Raw genomic sequence first — 19972 nt, 5'->3', positions numbered from 1 at the left:
AGGGTGCGCACTCAAATCATTATTGATCAGGAAATATACATTCTTTGTTTTCATTTACTGTATATTTTTTAAATTCTCAGTTCATTTCTATCACCTTAAAACCACTAGTAGCGCATTTAAACTCAACCTTCTGTGCCTGCTCCTCTTAAATGGGGCCGAGTTAGCATCTTTGCACAGGAACAAGAGCAGAATTATACTGCCGTGTGTCCCGGACATAAAAAGCGGATCACCGGGATCACGTCAGGGTGATTTGATGGCCTCTATACGTCTGGCTGTCGCCTGGCAGGCGGGTTGGTATTCGGTGCATTTGTCTTTCACTGAATGCGGATCAGTCGCCGTCATAAAAGTGCATCTGCCTGCTGTCTACCTCAATGTTTAACTCTCAGACAGAAACAGATTTGGATTCCGTATTTATAAAGTTCAAACAATTTAAAGGAATTTATGAAAGTAGGTCAACCTCAGGCAAACTGTTTTGTGATTTTCAGAAGGGATGTGACACAAATTAACTAAACTTAAATCAATGACATGCAAAAATAAAACTACAAAGGCAGAGACAGAGAGCCATATGGGGACATTGAGACAGACAGTAGGAGAAAGGAGGCATTAAGAGATGAGGACTGGCTCAGTGGGGTTTCCAGGGCTGGGATGTGAACCTGCTGCTGTAGCTCACCGTGCTGTCAGCAAGAGGTCTAACTAGCATTATGTGCCCATGAAAGACGTACACGGGGGTTTTTAAAATACCCCACTGCTCTCCATTTCTGCAGAATTTTGTCGGCCACTTTTAGTGTGCAAAGCTTTCCTTAAACCCTGAGCACAATGCATATTTTATACATGCGTGAGGTAAAGATATTTGGAAGTAGCAATACGTGACGTGAAATCAATTAGCCTACAATATTGTTTCACTCTTTAAAAAAAAAAAAAAAATGGAACAGAAATGATAATTCAAATGCTCTAAAGATAATGTAAATAATTTGATATCACTTTAAGTAAAAAGAATTTTAGTCGCCCTTTTGTGTTCATTTCACTTCAGAAACTTCAATATGTAAAATATAAAACACAAACAAACAGAAAGTTTCAAAAATGAAATGACTGAGCAACAAACTATCCCACATACGTCCCCTGATAGTTTTGGTGTACCCAAATTGCAGTCTGCTCATAAAATGTTCCGCACACAAATTACTCGCTCCATGACGCATTTTATGCCATATAGATGCCAAACACACAGGATGCGACGGTGTTGACATGGAAACGCGATAAACAGCCAAACAGACGTGCTTTTTAGAAGCCAAAGCCTGCGTCGAGTTGCCATGAAACCACGATTCGATAATATTTGAATTCACTGTATGTTATAGACATTTTGAGGTTTCTAAATGGTAAAGAATGGCCTTCCAGCACGACTCACCAACCTGCTGCTTAGCCGCTCTCCTCCTTTTGACTTCTTTCCTTAAGCTCTCCTTCTTTTCCCCTTCAGCAACATCCCACAAAATAACTTCACCCCCTTTAAAAAATGTTGGCAAACATTTTCCAAAAGTCTGTTCTTCTTCTGCTCCTCTCCGCCTCTGTGTGCCTGTCTCTCTATCTCTGTCTCTATCCAGCTATTCCAGACATGTTTCAGGGCTCAGCCCCAGCCAAATATGGGAGGAGGGCGGCAAACAAGGAAGACAGCCTGTGCTGTCACTGGGCTCGCTGCCCTACTGTACACCACACACACACACACACACACACACACTTATTCTCCTGTGGCAACACACTATGTTTAGTGGTTATTCTCATTTTTTCAGAACTCAAGGGATCATTTTATTCCAAGAACACCTTTAAGTGCTCATTTACGTACTTTTTTATGTACATACAATAACGATGCTGCGTTTAATATCCACAAATTAATATCTCTTCTTCCCTGACGTTCTCCAAACATTTGATGCCTTGCTTTCATTTGTTCCATAAAGCCTAAATGATGTAATAATGCCACCCTTTTTGAAAAGGTACAATTATCTGACGCTAAAACGATCCATGTGTCATTTTTTTTAAAAGAAGCCGATTTGCTCAGTTGCCCCATGAAGCGGTGGCCTTCTGACTGGTTTGACCTCCGGGTCGACAGCTGCCACTACACCACAGGGCTATTAGTGGAGCAAAGGCACGCCGACAAACACAAGGTGCGCTGCTAGCATACCGCATAAAAAACTGCTAAAGACCCAGAGAAACGCGCAGACACACACAGACGCCGATGCAGCGCAGGAATACCGTGTAACACCGACTCAAACAGCTGGACTAATACTTTTACACGCTTCACACCGCCGCGGTCGACAACTGCTCAAGTGCAACACTTGTGGCAGACACTAAGCTAAGGACGCCTCTCCTCCATGTGAGCGACAGTATAAAATGCACACAACTCTAAGCCGCCTAAGCCCGCAGACGCTTTTAAGACACCCGTCTTTCGTTGGGTTCTCTCAAGTGGACGTCCAAGGTCGCCGGACTCTTTCAAAAATGGCGTGGGGATGAGTTAGCCGAGCCCCAGGCGCATCTAGACATCAACGCCCGGGGATGAAACATTCGTTTAACACCCGGACCGATAAGCAAGTCTGGATTCCTCCAAACGCTACCTGATGAGTGATTAGTGTCCACTGTGCTGCGGCGTGTAAAAATAGGCCGTTCTGTCATGTCAGTGCGTCATCAGAGTGTGTGGTCACCTAGGTTTGCCAATGCTAGTTAACTACTTTTTTTCTTTTTTGTCATAATTCATAGAAGTTTTTAAATAACTCTGCTGCAATTATCCTAAATCTCCTGGAAACAGACACTATGTTCCAGCACCGGCTTCAGATTCTGGCGTCCAAGTCCGAGAGCGAAGGCTGCAATCAGAGAAATGAATAAACTGGCCGAGAGCTTGTTCTGCTGAGTGCCGAGAACGCCGCCACCCATTCAATTAGGATCAAACTTGCAATCCTGGCGATTCCCGCTGACCTTCTTGCAGCGCGGCAATTACCACAACGCTTCTCTGGGGATGTTCATAAAAATGAAATGGGTCTTTGTGAAGCCATAAAAAAAAAAAAAAAAAAAAAAAATCCCATATATAAAAGTGGATGCAGCACTACAATGGCTGCCAAGTCCTGACTCAACGGAGTGTGAGTGAATCCTCCTGTTTTTTCAGATTAACAGCAATGATCATGAATCTCGTCAGACTGTCAGTTATGTTAAGTGGAATGGAACGCTTCTTAAAAAACTGGAGGACAGGATATTTTATGGTATAATAAATGAGTTATACTCCAGAAATTACAACTATTACGAGACTTTGGGGGTATTTGCACTTGACGAGTGAATGGAGGGGCTACATGATATGTAGTTTCACATTCTTGAACTCCTGGTACAGAAGCCGGGAGTGGATGGAGGTGGGTTTGGGCTCTTGGACTTAGGTTTGGTGGGCGTCTCAGGTTACAACCCCCTGAGAAGTGGGCTGCCACCAGCAGGGCGACTGACGCCCCCCTATTTCTGCAGCGGCTATTTAAAGGACTAATTGACAGACTGGGTTTTAGGAGGCTGGGGGGAGTAGAAAGACGGGTGTGTGGTCATACGAAATATACTTAATATGTATTAATCTACGAATAAAACTCAGTATGTAAAATCTTACATCAAATCGTGTGTGTGTGTGTGTAAGAGGACGTACCGTGCTCGCCGTCTGCCGTGTCATCACAGCGCTGGCTGAAGCTCTCGTACGAGTCCCAGCGGATCAGAGGGTCCTGGGTGTTGTAGTCCACAGAAACGCTGGGCCCGTTCTCCAGGTGGCCCAGGCCTGAGGAACACATGGCATGATGGGTAACTGATTGCCAGTATATCAGGTTTGATTCAGTCAGTCAGGACATTTGGATTACCTTTAATTTTCTCTGGTGCATACGAGAAAACAAACTCCACCTTCCCGTACTCTGGGAACCTCTCATCTGTACGGAGACACACGGCATAAAAAGGGTTTTCTTTGAGTGAAACGACACACGCAAACACGAGATCTGGGTGAAATATGACACGTTTAATTAAGTTCAATTGCATACTTTTAGCTTTTATTTCACAAAACACAATGTGCATGTAGTTAAAAAGTCACACCCACCAGGAGAGCCGTTACCTTTGAAGGTATCGTCCAGCTCGTTCTTCCCGAACACCACCCCCAGGTCGTGGATGGCGCAGGTGTGGAACTGCACCCTGAACATCACGTCCCGGGTGGAGTTTCTGTACCTCTTGTGGTAACACTTCAACTTCGGGGAGGGAAGAGATAAAAAAAAAACATCAACGCATGGATCGACGTATCGGTTCGAAGTGCTGTTTTTATAGTCAAATCTTACCAGGATGTCTCCCTTCAGAAGCAGGCCGGGCTCGATAGTGATGCAGATACTGGTGTTGCTGTCTCCTTGCACATTGCTGTAGTAAAACACAATAATATTGTTAAAGCACACCATTGGATTGAATATAGGGTGAGCTGAAGTGGAATTAGTTTCCATACTATATTCCGGACGTATAGACGGGTTGCATCGCCTGGTAGATCTTCAGGAAAGGACGGCAGCCTGCGAAGGGAAATAAACAAGCAGACGTAAACATTTCCTGAAAAAAGTTATTTCTGTTGGTGTGCGGCGGCGGTTGCTCACCTCCTTTGGACTCAAAGTTGGGGATGCCGTGCATGATGACGTGATGCAGGAACAGAGGCTTGTTGTTGATCTTTATGTGTCCGGAAAGGAGGCCGTTGAAGTAGCGCACGTACCTGCAAACCCCAAGGAGGAAAAGTGTTCAGAGTGAGGCGGTGCGTACAGATGCCAGTTGGGGGTGTGTTGAGTCAGTGCGTTCTGATTGTTAATGATGGTAATGACGATGGTACCAAGTGCGACCTTGATGGCGGGGTCGCCACGTCGCTGTCGGTGTCCAGATGGTTTAGCCTCTCTGGAATTCAATTAGACGGAGGGGGGACACCACACTTGTGTGTACGGGCGATAAACTCTATATTAAAGATGTATTTTAGAGTTTGCATGAAGGGAACTTCCTGTACACATTGTTTATTGGCCCTACATTTACGATTCAGATCTCACAGTGTCTGACCAATTATCAGTCCGACGCTGTTCTTCCAATAACATTGTGACTCAAACTTCCAGATCGCCACGTGACCTCCAGGTTGTTCTCTAGGTGTCTAGACTGTGATTCCTGTCTATCTGTGTGTGGGCCTCGCCTTAAAGAAGGTGCTTCCTCATCAATGGAGTCTTTCTCTGTCTTCACTTTTTTATGTTGGGATAAAAACATGTTCAGGTTTTCTTGTCAGAAACTTAAAAAATGCACATAAAGTTAATGGAGTCGAGAATCTCTGAGAAACCATAAAACAACGCGACCTAATTTCCTTCCGAGTGGCCCACCAGAGGCATTCTAACATTTCACAACACAACTTTTACAAGCTTTAATAGCCGCGCAGCTCATCCCCTTCTCTCGGCTGTTAATGTCACACATTCCAGACCATAATACTCGCAGACTCCAGGGGCAGAGATAATTATATCCGAAGCAGGAAATAGCAGCGGGGCAGAGGGCAAGCCTATAGACCTGTTGGAGAATGGCCGGCCGCCTGATTCACAGGCTGAAATGAAGTGGTGTTAAGTCCCCCCCCCTTTCCTGCGTTTCCTCGTTTATTCCCTGCAACCTCTGTCCTGCTCATCTGTTCCACGAAGACGAAGAGACGCTGTGGGGTCAGGCCTTTAAGCAGCTAATTGTTTAATAATGACAACGGGGCTAATAATATGGTAGGAGATAGGAGTTAGAGGATACTCCCCCTAGAGGGCGCTGCAGTCAGAACAACCGCTCTTCGTGAGAGGATCATTATCTCAAAACGCTCAGTGATAAAAGTGGAGAAAAATTGGAGGGAAAATATGCAGGACAGGAATGAACGCCACCAAGTCCTGCAGCCTCCCCAGAGAGACGAGATACATAGCTTCTCTTCATGCCATGACATTCACTTCCAATTATCCCAATTAAAACCCAACCGGAGATAAACAGGAGCCAAAGAATTTGGAGGAGGAGGAAAGATTCTCCGTATGTCAAGAATTTGGCGCGTTTGTCTTGTGTAACATAAGCTCCGGACAGGGCGCCGTCGCAAAGGTCAGACTCATAAAGCGTCTCGTCGGCAAACAGGAAGTGAGGTCACGACTGACCTTATCTGTGACGGCTGGCCCACTGGAAGTGCTTTGTCCTCGTAGAAGCGTCTCATGGCGAACCTGTCCAACGCCTGGTCAGCACTGCGTGACACAAAATCACACATTGTTGTCATATGCAGCATCGACAAAAACCTGCACACCTTTGAGATTTAGAAACCCCCCCCCCCGGCCTAACAAAGCGCTTTAAATCCTCCTGGCTCCATCCCTTCTACTAACATCTGCTCGCATAAAAGAATGATGACTTTTTTTTTTTTTTGGAGGGCTACTTCTCACAGAGCCAGAAAAATAAGCCGGAGTGTTTTGCTATAATAATCACATCGGTGTTTAATTTCCAACGCGGCTCGAGTCCCAACACCTCGAGGGCTGACGGGTGATTGATTGGTGCTCCTGTCCTCACAAAACCTCCATCCAACATACCGACGTCCCACTTTTTTAAACATCGGCAGCCAACGTCTTTGTTGAAACAACCCCCCCGGTAAGGATGTGGTGATACCTTGCGGATATGTTGCTGTAGTGCATGTACGCGGCCACCACCACCCCTGTACGACCTCGGTTCCCCTGTGACACAGAAACAGAAACATTTCATCAGAAAGGAACAAATAAAAATCCTCAGATAAAGATGCAAGAATCCTATTTGAAGATTTAAGCTGGAAGCATAAATAAAATCAAATGATGTTTGATCACTCCGCTTGTTTGAAGGGACCGTCCGACTGCAAAAAAAGCAAGTCCACTCTAGATTAAAGCGGGGAAGCTGGATAAATGTTTTCCTTTGGAGAACATGTGCACATCACAAGCGTTTAAACAAGACAGAAAGGGTTGTATAACTATAAGAACTGAATAACTACAAGAGTTTATGTTGGAGGCTCAGCAGCCACATATTTCGCTATGGACATATTTTTCACATGTAAAGGAATATTTGATATTCTGGTGCTACATTACAGCAATTAAATAGTATCCATCGAACATATAAACTCTGCAAATTAAAAGATAATGGGTAAGTTTTAGAGGTGCTGATTCTAACTCTCAGGAAATAAGTGAATACTTTCCAACCTTGACAGTAGCGAAACATCCTCCCTGCCTTACCTTGTTGTGCAGGACCACCACGTTGCGCGGGTCTCCGTTGAGCCACGTGTCGATGGCCTTGCACATGCTGCAGATCTTGTCCAGCGGCGGCGCATGGTGGTCCGGCCAGCCAAACTCCACAACCTGAGGGGGGTATTATCAGCAGAAAGAAGGGCTAAGAAGGGTCACTTCATAGACAGCTGAATGAAACGACAGACGATCCGGCTTCTTGTGTACCTTGGGGTTCAACTTTGATAAGTCGCTCCTCCACTCGCTCAGGTTGAGAATCTGAAATCAGAGTGAGAACAAATCAAAGCGACTTCATTTGATGAGATGAAAACAAAGTGATACGAGTTCTCGGGGGAGCGTCGCTCACCAGGTAGTGCTCGCCGTGCTTGGACCGCAGCATCGTCGCCACCTCCTTGAGGTTGGTGTTGTAGCTGCGTTCCTCGGCGCCGGCGGGGAAACAGACAGAGATGATCCTCTCCGTGATGTAGACCAGGTCCACCTCATAGCTCTCCTCCATGGCCGGGACCACGCTCTGACTCCTGGAGGAGGACAGAAGGGGGTTGATCTGGTTTAGCGGGACAGTTGTAACTCGATGTGAGAGTTCGCTCCAAACTGCATTGACATCTGCAGTGATTATCATCTTTTGTGGGTTTTTTTTCACAGCTGCTCTGAGAACATTTCTAGAACTCTCCGATTCGTCTCAGGGATTAACGAGTCCACCTGATCAAACGTAAACTCACGCGGCTCCCTCTTATATTTCTTGGAAGAGAAAAGATTTCGAATCCGTCGCAGACTGTTGACATGACCTCCGCTGATAAACGCAATCTATTCCGCTAGCGGGTTTATTGGCCCTGGTGAGCATTACAGTAAAGCCCTGCATGAGAATCAGCCATGCCTGAAGAATAACAGACAACACAAAGGTGGAATGATAATTTACATTCCTAGAAAAAAAAAGGGGGGGAATATCCAGCACAAACAATCCTTTTTTTTATGTGCCTCGTAAAATAAAGGAGAGTTTCGGGACTTCACAAAATGTACCTTTTCTCCAATCATTTTGAGTCATCATTTTTTTGCATTTATAGGCTATGTTGTGGAATTAAAGAACAAAGACGATGTTTTCTTGTTAAACTGTTTATGCTGGAGGGGAAAATAGACTTCATCTATATTTCATTAATTCCACATACTGCAGTTTTTTCCCCCCCTGATGAAATAACTGTGTTCACCCGTTTGCATTCAGTATAACACAATAACGCGGCGTCTTACCGCGACTGCTTTCGTCTTATCTCCACACTCTTGCAGGACCTCGCAGATCCCTGGAGGGGTAACAGAGGGAGGGGGTGATGAAGGATGTTATTGAACGACAATCTGACTTAACCTAGAAGGGAAAAGTCAGATCACAGGAGCAAAACTGAAGCTGTGTTGGCGAAGAAGAAGAGTGAGGAGGAGGTGGAGGAGACAAAAATCCCAATAGATCAGTGCGTTCCAGGACAAACCCCCCCTGACTCAGATCTCGTCAGGATTCCGGCGCACACTTTAATTATCCTGTCCTGTATCTAGTTATTTACGGGGGAAAGAATAAATGTCAGGCTGTTTTACTGTGACGGGGCTGCAGAGGGGAAAACGTTACTAAATATGCTGCACTGTCGAGGAATCGCTGCATAATAGATGCCAGAGTTGGCTCTTCCTCGCACGGTTTGTCGGGGCCCAGAGGAGAACTCGTCTGTGTGAGTCGGCTGCCATCAACAAGATGAAGCCTTCCAAAAAGATAGAACGACAGCTACTTTTTTCTCACAGCGTCAGGCAGAGTTCGGCCTCGCCGGTCGAGTGTTTCAACAGAGATGTTGGCAGGAAGGGGTCTGTAATCATGGCCCAAGGTTAAACACACAGCCCAAAGTTCTCTCCGTGCTGCTGGCCTCTCGCAGACCGTGCTAATCCCACCCCCAAAGAGCCAAAATGGGAAGCATAATTCTCCGTGATTTGACAGGAACCAGATGCTCGGCGGACCGCGGACGCTGGTGTTTGCAAAAAAAAAAAAACCGGAACAGCCTGTTCACAACGGGCTTCGGGGGGGTGTTACGCCGGCGCGGGAACAATCTGTCGTCTTGTAGCGACACGGCTGCACGAACGCCTCGTGAAAGTCAACGCGGCGTGTCCGAGTGGAGGATACTAATCTGGCTACTGGTTTGTGTGCGAATCGGCATCATCTTAACTTTTCTACCCACGCCTTAAACGAAGACACCTTTGACACACTTTCAATAAGCCAATCTCTTGCAATCATCGTGAAAACTATTGAAAATGCAAAACAGACGTGAAGATACTTAGATACGCCCTTTGAACATCACTTGGCACTACAGCGAGAACTCAGGTAAGAAGTCATCTCATCGTCTTAAAAAAATATATCTGAAAAGACAATAACACTACTCTTATTCCTATTTTTTTGGGGCGTTTTGGACTTCCTGTGTGGGTGCAGCCTACCTTGCTGAGCTGGTACCCGGCGCTCCACCTCCAGGATGAACGCAGGTGTTCAAAACGCCTTCGAATGGAGCTAGACATGGCTATCGACCACTTCTCTAATTTTGAACCGTTAAGATCATGAAATAAAACATCACACTGAAGGACGACGAAGAAGAAGATGCTGGACTTCGGCCCGTTTTTGTGCCAAACCCTCACCAGCGATTATGTAAGATATCATGATGCATCTTCTTTCTGTTCTTTCCAGCTCATCTGCCTTCTCCCTACATCTTCCTGTTTTCTCTCTCCCTCACGCCCCCTTTGTGTTCTCTGGAAATCCTCCTCCCTTGGCCTCATTATCTGTCATTATTCCTGACTCCCCCCCGCTTCTCTCGTCTGCTTGACTCCCCTGTTTTCCCTTCAAGCCATGTGTTTGTGTAGCGTATGAATATACAGTATGTTGGAATTTAATTACACTCGTGCAAGGACTATGGAATGAAAACAACACGTGTTCTGCCCTATCTTCATTTCCCTCTAATGCGTTGCAACTTTAGCTCCGTGTGCTTCGTACACATTCACAGCAGTATTTTTGATTTACTGCGTCTCCTCTCCTGAACCGCAAACTGATTTAAAAAAAAAAAATCCCCATAGTGCACTTGGATGACTCCAAGTCAGCCCCACACTGACCAAATTATGGTCACGATGGGGCGTTTCGACTCAAAACCACCCTGGATGAGTCCTATATGGACTAACCAAATAAACATTCCATAGGCACTCCCCCCATTGTGTCCATACACACACACACACACACACACACACACACACACACACACACACACACACACACACACACACACACATGATGATTCTTCGATTAAATATGAAGAAGAAAGCAGTGATTCCAGGATGAAATATACAAAAAAAATGATGAAAATCCAGTGAGAATGTATAGATTTCCCATTAAACTAGAAAGCGATCTGAGATGATGGACAATGCTCCGATAAGAGGTAACAACCACAATGCACGGACGATAAATCAGCATTACGACCTCAGCCATGGTCATTCTGAAGTGAAACGTCCGGTCAAAGGGTCGATGTCTCCAGAAATGACTCCCAAACTATGTCATTGTCAAATTTGTGTGCGACAACTTTCTATAATTACAGCAAAAGAAAAAAGACGACCACGGTCAGGACAATTAGTAGCCTCTGTCGTGGTATTTTTAGTGCTCGCGTTTCTCATAATTACACCCACGTTTCCCATAAAGCCTGTTGTTGCTGTTGTGAAAGAGGATGCTGCTACTTGGATCAAGCCTCCCATTGTTTTGCGCAAGAGGATGAACACAACCGTACACCTCTTACTGCACGAGGAAAGCAGCATCCGCTTCCTGTTTATGGCCAATAATAACAAAATAATATCTAGGAAAGGTGGAATAGAATACTTAAATAGACATTGAACTGCTCTGCCTCTGCTCTCTTCTCTGTGTGAAGTCACAGCCTGTGAATTCATCTCAACACACACACACCAATCTGTGTTTATAATCTCGCTCTGAATCACCGCCGCGACTAAACATTCAGCCGATGTCTGACGCAAACATCGTGACTCACGAACAGGGAGAAGACAGGGATGCAGGACATCAGTGGTGCTTTTATCTTTGGTGGAAAAACACAGATTTTTAAATGTTCTCGACTCTTGCCTCCTTGGAAAACGCACACACCCTTCATGGTTTAGCAATGTCGAGCTAAACATGCATGCCTCGTCCCCGGGCCAGGCCTTTGGCAGCCGTTTCTGGCGCGGACCGGACACAGTTTGCAGCGAACATGGCAGCAACAGATGTCACGCCAGCTTTTCCTCATTTTGTGAGGGGCGTAGCAAATATTTCTTTAGGCTGGCAGAGCACAGAGGGTTAAATCGTTTACCTCGGGCCACCTGGTTGAATAACACAGGTCAGCCAATTAAGAATTTTAATTCATTTTTTTTGTCTTTAGATTATTCCCCCAAAAAATGTAAATCATAGTCAATAATCCATTCCTCCTATTGTCACCGTCTTTACCATTAACAGCCATTCCTAAAATGAACAGGACCTCTGATTGGCCGGCTGTTATGTGCTGCAGTGCTGCCACCTTCTGCAGTGTGCAGGAACAAGTGATGGTGGCATTTCTGATGTGATTACACTCAAAACACAGAGGAAATCTTCCTTTCCAACACTTCAGACTCACACGTGTGAATGTCCGCTTTGTTATTCCAGCACTTACTGCTGCATAACAACAACGGCGTTTATGAATGAACAGCTCTTAAAGCATGTCTAGGTGGGATAAAGAGGAGGCGTTACTCACCGGCGTATCTACATGCTTTAATGGCAGCTGAGGAGTGGGAGGCTGGAGAGAGAGAGGCGAGACAGTCAGCGGGTTAGTCGTTGTTTCTCTCACACCAAGGAAGAAACAACATGGTGGCAGAAAGGATGAGGAAGAGAGAACGTCATATAAACTGCCATCAAGTATCCAAGTATGGAAAGATATGAATAATGTGGAAAAAGCTGAGGAGAATTGATTTATTCAATATATTCATAGAACCTAATATGTTCTGAATGATTAATGAGGCTTGTAGCTTTAATGCAAGGAGACAGCTGCTGTACTTCTCAGTCTGACGGGATGAATTATCAATATTATCAAAAAATCTATGGAAAGGAATACACACACATGCCGAGCTTGAAAGTGATCCATGTGTTCAGGAAAATCTCGGAAACTGAGTTAAGTACAGCGTCTTAAGCTGACGTGAGCTCTGTAAACAAGCGCTCGGACTGTTTTAACAAGCTGCTGCAGTCATTTCAACGGGCCGGCGTCCAAAGTAAATAAGTATAAAGCAGTTACCGTTGCTTGGAATGTTCCTAATTTGGTCATATCGTCGGGGCTTAATCTGGAAAATACAAATCAGGACTGAACGCGACGCCTTTAATTCAAATCTAGAAATCAGGCTCCCTGCTGCTTTTCTAATCATTCGCCGAGCATGCATTCTCTATGGGAGTGAACGTAATCTCCCGTTTCAAGCTTAATAAAGTGAACATGACTCAAGCCTCAGTGTTGCGGTGCATAAATCACATTTTGTCTTGTAAAGGAGCAGCCCCTAGAGGAAAGGAGACACATCCCTCCCTGCAGCTCAGCAGTTAGAGTATCATATTAAATCAGTCACCTTATAAACTGATTGTATACTGAAAAAACAATTTAATATTCTTAAATAAGATCATAAATCATAAGGTCTCCCTACACATTTTTTTAAATTCTCTTTTGTGACCTGTATTTTATTTCATTTTTTATTTTTGTATTTTTAAAATCAGCAGTTTTTACTTGTTTCTGCAGGAAGTTCTTATGGTTCTAACCTCTGACCTTTGACCTCCAGCAACAACCCCACGGTGTGCTCCCTGTGTGTGGTTTTTTGCCACAATTCCAGGAAGGATCATTGCGTTACGGAGGGGATTTCAGAGGTCAAAAAAAGATCTTTAAAGATGGCACACACACACATGCATGCACACTCACCAGATCATAGTTGGTAGTTGTTTGACATGATGTGGTGACCTGTAAATGGAGAAAACAGAAGAAAAGCATCACAATCTGTAATATCTGATAAGTAGATCACAATAAAATGACCATAAACTTGCAGCATCTTCTCATCTTTTATGTACTTTCGGACCGAAAAAACACTCCTGTATATATTTTTTTACAGAAACATGGAGGGAGAGATCATCTGAGCGTTTCCCCAAAAACGCCCTCGACAGCACAGAAATAACCTCCACCTCATAAAACCGTCACTCTGGACTGCGTTTCTGTGTGGGAAACATGTCGGGGCCTTCGCAGGCAAAATCCCACTTGGCACCGAGTTCACACTGAGAGGGAGAGAACGCTTCCTGTAGCAGTCGGAAAAAACAATTGTCGGTTCACACAGGCGTCGACGCACAACACTGGGACTTTATAATTCGTTATGCATGGTGTTTTTGTTCTGTCTGAGAGGACGGAGCAACACAAAGTGGCTCATTAACCGCGTCTAAAGCAGTTCCACTTGTATTCAATAACCACCGAGGTCAAACATCACGCGAAAGACGCGATTTTAAGGATTCACGCGGCGTGTGCGTGCAGAGGAGGGACGGCGCTAGGACCCAGGAGCCGGCCTGACCTCCTCCTGTCTCCGCATGCACCTTGAACACATGTCAGAACAAGCGACACATATGCTGGGATCGTATCCAGATGGTCACTGTGTCAGATTAGGTGATTATAGAGTCATAGAGTCGTGCTGCGAGGGACATGACAGATTACACGTCGCACGCTGGCCAATCAGAGCTTCTCGAAAGGTGCCAGGACTTTACTCTTTAGCCTGCAATATTTTATAAAAAGCAGCTTGAAATGGTTTGGGGTCGGATGTGTGGGTTAGTTTGTTGTTTCAAGGCTGTTGATTTCTTGATTGATGCCATGTTGGTCAAGTGTTTATTCTCTTATTTTGTCTAGACAACAATCCAAAACCCCAGAATATTCTATTGAAGACAAAGAAAAGCAGCTAATCCTGTCATTTGAGAAGTTGGAAGCGTTAAATGTTTTTGTTTAAATGAATCAAATCAAACAAAATCCGTTTGTTTGAGACAAAACCAAGTCAAAAATGCAACTTTTTATATAAATATGTCCACCAACAACTGATCTCAGCTCAGTTGGATGGCTGGTGATAGAAAGAGCTTGTACAGGCTGTTCTCTCCCTCCTCCTCCCTCCCTGCTCAGGACTATTTTAGCATCCTCGTCCCTCCTTGCAATCCTACTGAAAGCTTCAGCCCCATTTGTCTTGTGAAACCGCATCCTGTGCAACAACATGTTTTTTCCCCCCCCAGTAAGACAACAGTAGGTTTCCCAACAAACACAACTGGGTGAATGCAGAGTGGAGGGCCAGTACCTGTTGCCAGACCTCCCAGCAACAGTATCACTTGTCCCCCTAATTATACTATCAGCTCAAACTTAGAGCGGTATCGATTTCGGCACGCGGCGTCTTTAAATAGCGCTGCTCAAAAAACAGTCTGCTCATAGCGTGGCTCCTAATAGTCTGTACATCCCTGAAATCACTCACGACGACGCGTAAACAAGGCCCGATTGTGTCTCCACGTGCGCCGCGAGTCCACGGATGTTTGGGAGATGCGAGCGTGCTATCAGGAGACGACAGGCGCGGGGGCTGGGAAGGAAGCCGCTGTAATTACGTTTGCTCTGGGAAAACAAAAGGACTCATTGACTTTGTAATGCTATTATCAAGCGTATCGGAGTACGGCGGTGGGATAACAGAGCGGGGCAGATCCCGCCCGCCCGCATGCTGATGCTGTGTGCGATGTGATGGCGTTCAGAGGAGCTGACCAGGAGATATCTTCATATTTACGTCGCATTAATATGTCACCGTGTGCTGACTGGCGCTTTTGGCATTTCTTTTGAGAAAACGCACAACTTGGGGGGCCATCAGTTCTGAATCTGTGGGTTAATAAAGTGAATGAGTTACAGCCGCTGCAGGTGCCACAAGGAAGTGGAAATACAGGACTCTATGATGCATAAACACACACACACACACACACACACAAAAAGTTTTAGAAACTTCTAATCGAAGTTTCAGGAGCTGGGAGCGTCTCATCTCATGCTCCCTCCTCACAGTGCCGGTGCAAACCTGGGGCTGCGGCTGACATTCATATTTCAGTGTTGGCCCCGGGGCCTCGTAGCAGGAGCATCTGCTTTTATTCACAGCTGACGGGAGGTGCCGTTCCGTGCACCGACGGTGGCTCCCTCTAGTATCGATCGAAAGGTCAGAAGGGCATAGTGATGACTTCAAGCTTCGGTTACTTCTGTATGAATGCTGGATTCTTCAGGAGCATATTTGTGCGTGTAAAAAACGGTTTCAGAGACAAACGCTGCTCGCAAAAATATTGTTATCATATCGCGTATTTAGCGAGGCGGTCATGAGAGATGGTCTTCCTAATCGCACACATCTCACATTCCTGCAAAACGCCGCGTCTCGCTGCAACTTAGAATCCACATCGCATCACCACGCAGCCGAGCGAGAGAACAACAGCTACTACCCCCCGACTTCATCCATATATGGAGGCTGCAGCTGGAAGCCCGAGGAAAAAGCAGGCTTCACGTGGTTTTTTACCAGCTCAGACGGATAAAAGGTGGAGGGATCTCCGAGAGGCCCCCGCCACACGCTTCACACCTGACCTCTATCCGTCTGTATTTGTGCTATCTCAAAATCTGTGAAATAATCCACTTCAGCTCACTAAAAGAGCATCGGTTCATCGTTTTCTGGTGTTATCCGTCTGTATTTGATAAATGATAAATGACCTCTGAATGAGTCTCCCCAGTAAATGACCAGGAGACCACAAAAGAAAACGTGGCTTTAGCCTTTTAAAAGAGGGGGTTTATAATCTCATCCAGTCACGAGGGGCGTCTGGGAAGCCACTGAACTAGAACAAGGAGTCAAGCGAGCCGCCGGGGGGGGGGGGGGGGGGGGGGGTGGCCCCTCCGCAATTTCAACCCAGCCGAGAGGCCTCGTTAGGGGCAAGCAGAGGTGAGCTGAGGTGGGACGTTGTTGAATTACCAGAAGCGAAAAGGTCAAATGTCTCAGGTGAGTCCCGACAGCTTCACCGAGCTTCTGTCTTGATCTCCGAGAGCTGCGATGACCTCAGCGAGAGGGCCGCTCAAGTGGGTTTACGTGGAAGTGGAGAGTGCAGCATATCAAAGCAGGACTCCGGAGTCCACTGAGTTGAATCGCTGTATAATGAATAAACGTGCCGCAGTCGGAGCAGCGAAGTGATGAACTGCTTTCTCTCCAGCGCTCAAACAGGCTGGAACAAGCATCATCCTATCAAACTGCTGCATTCTTACGAAAACACCGACGGCAATAAGATGGCATCAAACACATGGCATAAACAGTCTTCCATGTTTTCCGTGGGATATTAAAAAGCTGCCTTTCCCCCCCTCTGATTAACAATAATCACTCTGATCTTCTACTTGAGCCCAAAGGATGGGAGAAAAGCACGTTTTCCCCCCACTGTGCATAAATCATCCCATTGGCTCTAATAAATAAGCCCGCCATTGGTCCAACCACACTCAAAAATTCCTCAAGCACTCCTCCTGCCCACACAAGAGCCACTGCCGCGCTGATGGCAGTTTGCCTGAGAAAGTAAATTCTTCACTTTCCAAGCGGGGGCCAAATAAGGACTGAGGCTCAAACAGCCCCCTTTGGAAGGATTTATACATCGGCTGGGTTTTCTGTTTAACTTGGAAGGCTAATAAATCCGCCGAGCGCCGTCACGCCGAAGAGCCCCGTTCCTTTTCCCCCGCTTTGACATTTTGACACAATGTCAAGTGTGTAACTCGGCGTGTTCGACCGGGTGGCGGCGCGTCGCCGGAGAGCACGCTGGCAGCGTCGAGCGATGTCGTCAGCGGGGCTGGAGAATGAATATTGATGTCTTTTAAAAAGAGAGTTAAATCAAAAATAATGGCAAAATAAATGATTTTATAAATGCCATCTGTCATTTATAAGAGATGATTCAACAGTCCACTCTGTAAACATTTTGTTAAGGGTCCAAGCTATTTGCTGGACGTCTAAATTTGGAAACCAAACGTTGTGAAACATGCTGGCTCAGAGGTCCGGTGGCTATTTCAGAGGGCTTCTGCAACCAAACAGGATGAAACGGGGGGCTGGAGTGTACACACACGGAGTCTAAATAATTGTTTTGGTCAAAGTGGAACACGCCGCCCCGCCGGCTGTTTCCACTGGCGTCCGTCAACACCCGGTAGCGCAACACAAACAAGGTCCACCCGCAGCATGGAAGCCATCCTGTGATGATCGGACTAAACTAACGAGATCGTGACTGGGCGAGAAAAAAAAAAAAACAGAATCATGAAGAATCCACCATCTAAATGTTGTGGATTTTTCCACATGAGAACCAAATCACTACCACATGGTTAACACACCATAAATAAGCAAGTAAATCGACAAGCTTAAATGGTTCAGACAAAATATATAACAATACAATGAGACTTCCAGTGAAGCTCATATTTGCGTCCAACGGAGTCGCATTATTTCACCTAAACCCACACGTGAACGAGGGCCAAAGACCACTGGGAAGTTTGGTCATGGTCAAGCCACAGCCGGTGGTGAGCGGGGGGCTCTGACTGGGGCTGCTTCCAGCACCATGTACGGTTACAACCAAAGTCACTGCGAGCTGCGAGACGAAAAGGCGAAATAACCCCCGTCAAAACGAGGAAATGATGAATATCAGATGTGCAATTTGCGGCTCGGCTTTTTTGGACACAGGTTTGAAAAACCTCCAAATTGCGAAACGCAAGTTTCACGCGAGAGCCGCGTATCATAAATGTGAGAGTGCTAACACTCACAACCGTGAGTTTGCACGTCGGCGCTTGAAAAAGGCCGGGAAGCTGAGAAGGAGCATGTTTTCATCATTACTGGACAGCGTTTTCCTATCAGTTCCTGCTTAATTAGAGCTGGCTGGCTGATGCTTTCTCTCATTTAACCACTAATAGCACAGTGAAGCGAGAATAAAAGAAACAGCTCCAAGCCAAAATCAGAGCAATAAAATAGAACCTTAGGCATTTACTTCAGTGAAAACCTGGATTTATGCACGTGTAAATCTGAAAAAAGTTATATTGAAATCTCATTTTTACCCCCAGCGTGCTTTTCTTATATTTTCCTTGCCAACCTGTCACTTATTGACAGAAATAAGTTAGTGGGTAGGCCGAGCCTCGACTAATTCAGCCTTGGCCTCTGGTGCGGTTGCGTTTTAAATGCCATCCTCTCTGGTCACTACTGCTTTTATAACACTTCCCAGCACATACTTTGGAGCTGACGCAGCTGGAGGATCTTGCACTTTTTTCACTTTCTCTCCGTGCCTACAGTAGCCTATCTTCCAATTCAATCTGAAAAACAAACAAAACACATCTGCACAAACACGTGAGGGAATTTTCTATTTGGCAATCGAGAGTTTATCTGCTATGATTTTTGCGCGATTCGTAGGATGTTTTCTCTCCGGGCTGCCAAGGTTGTCAAGCGATGAACTGCCCTGAGGGAAAGCTCGGCATGTTATTAAGGGGATGGGAGAGACGGATTGAAGAGACAAACAGTTCAAGAGGGATGGATCGACGGAGAAGGCAGCCGTTCTATAAGAGAACATCTTCATGTTATAAGACACCAGGGAGACTCCTGCAGTTTAAGAGGCTTTCTGGCTGAAAAGTGTCAGCATCATGTCTTCAAATTCAAAAACAGGACAAAATATGTCCAAAAAGAAGGGTTTTCATTTTGGCAGCGTCATAAAACCACATTCCTCCCGCTTGTTTTTGACTCTCAAGTGGGAGACAGCACATATGACCTCTTGACCGCTCATGTTTAACCGAGGTCAGGGGTGAGTTATTGCCATCATCCGTCTGCGTCCTCTCTCAGGTGTCAGGAAGACAAAGTGTGAGAAAAGGCGAGGGGTGAGGCGCAGCAGACGCAGGTTACGCCGGGAGAGAAAACACGTGTTTGCCTGCTGCGTCGACCACTTGCTGCCGACCACAAATCACTTTCTCGTCGGGACACGAAAGGCTGCCGAGCCTCAAACGGTTTCCCACGGGAGCGACTTTCCCATGGAGCAAACTAGTCACAATCTCATGCACCAACAGCCCTTTCATGTTGCATTAAAACACTCAAAATCCAGCTTCCTGCAGACCCAAAGAATGCAAATTCACAAAACGTATTCAACATGCAAACCGCAGATGGAATAAGCTGCAAAAAAGCCGTCTTACCTGCCACTTTTTCTCACGCTCCTCTTTCCCCCTCTGCCTCGTTCCTACCTCTGCATTCTCCCTGCCTTCAGACCCCCCTCTGGGAGAGAGAGGGAGTACCAAATACAGACACTCTCCTCCTCCTCCTCCTCCTCCTCCTCCTCCTCCTCCTCTCGCTCAAAACAACAGCAGTAATCCCAAACGCGTGCCAGAGAGCTACTGAACTCGATTCTGTGTATATGTAAGCGCGCGTGTGGATGTGGACCAGGATACACTCTTTGTGCCGCTGGCTTCGGCTCCTCCCGTCAACTGCCAAGACATTTTTCCAAACGCGCTATATAAGGCCAAGAGAGCGGCTTGGGGGCTCCTTGCGATTCCGGTACCCAAAACGAGAGAGCAAAAAGCCATCCGGGGGCAGACAGTAACTGTATCCCTCTCCCTCTGCGAGCCCATTCTGTCTATTCCTCCCCATCTCTCTCTCCTCCCTCCTTT

General features: G+C 46.0%; 1 protein-coding gene across 11 annotated transcripts in view; it reads right to left on the bottom strand.

Annotated features, from left to right (window-relative positions):
• Positions 1-19972, bottom strand: part of tns1a (tensin 1a) — a 58280-nt gene that overhangs the window by 17710 nt on the left and 20598 nt on the right. For 4 of the 11 annotated variants that reach the window (XM_084004419.1, XM_084004417.1, XM_084004425.1 and 1 more), the window contains exons 4-17: positions 13220-13258; positions 12023-12064; positions 8502-8551; positions 7606-7777; positions 7467-7517; positions 7251-7373; positions 6661-6725; positions 6165-6248; positions 4626-4738; positions 4484-4544; positions 4326-4401; positions 4109-4238; positions 3864-3929; positions 3659-3784 (exon numbers count right to left, since the gene is read on the bottom strand). In XM_084004419.1, the coding sequence (XP_083860545.1) occupies positions 3659-3784; positions 3864-3929; positions 4109-4238; positions 4326-4401; positions 4484-4544; positions 4626-4738; positions 6165-6248; positions 6661-6725; positions 7251-7373; positions 7467-7517; positions 7606-7777; positions 8502-8551; positions 12023-12064; positions 13220-13258 (1198 nt within the window). Of the gene's footprint in view, positions 1-3658; positions 3785-3863; positions 3930-4093; positions 4239-4325; positions 4402-4483; positions 4739-6164; positions 6249-6660; positions 6726-7250; positions 7374-7466; positions 7518-7605; positions 7778-8501; positions 8552-12022; positions 12065-13219; positions 13259-19972 lie in introns of all 11 variants that reach the window. The other 7 variants (XM_084004415.1, XM_084004421.1, XM_084004420.1 and 4 more) reach the window with 2 other exon arrangements.

Source organism: Eutrigla gurnardus (genome assembly GCF_963514095.1).
Source record: "Eutrigla gurnardus genome assembly, chromosome: 24".
Classification (NCBI taxonomy): Eukaryota; Metazoa; Chordata; class Actinopteri; order Perciformes; family Triglidae; genus Eutrigla; species Eutrigla gurnardus.
The sequence above is the reverse complement of the archived record's forward strand: the minus strand, read 5'-3'. Positions and strand labels throughout refer to the sequence as shown.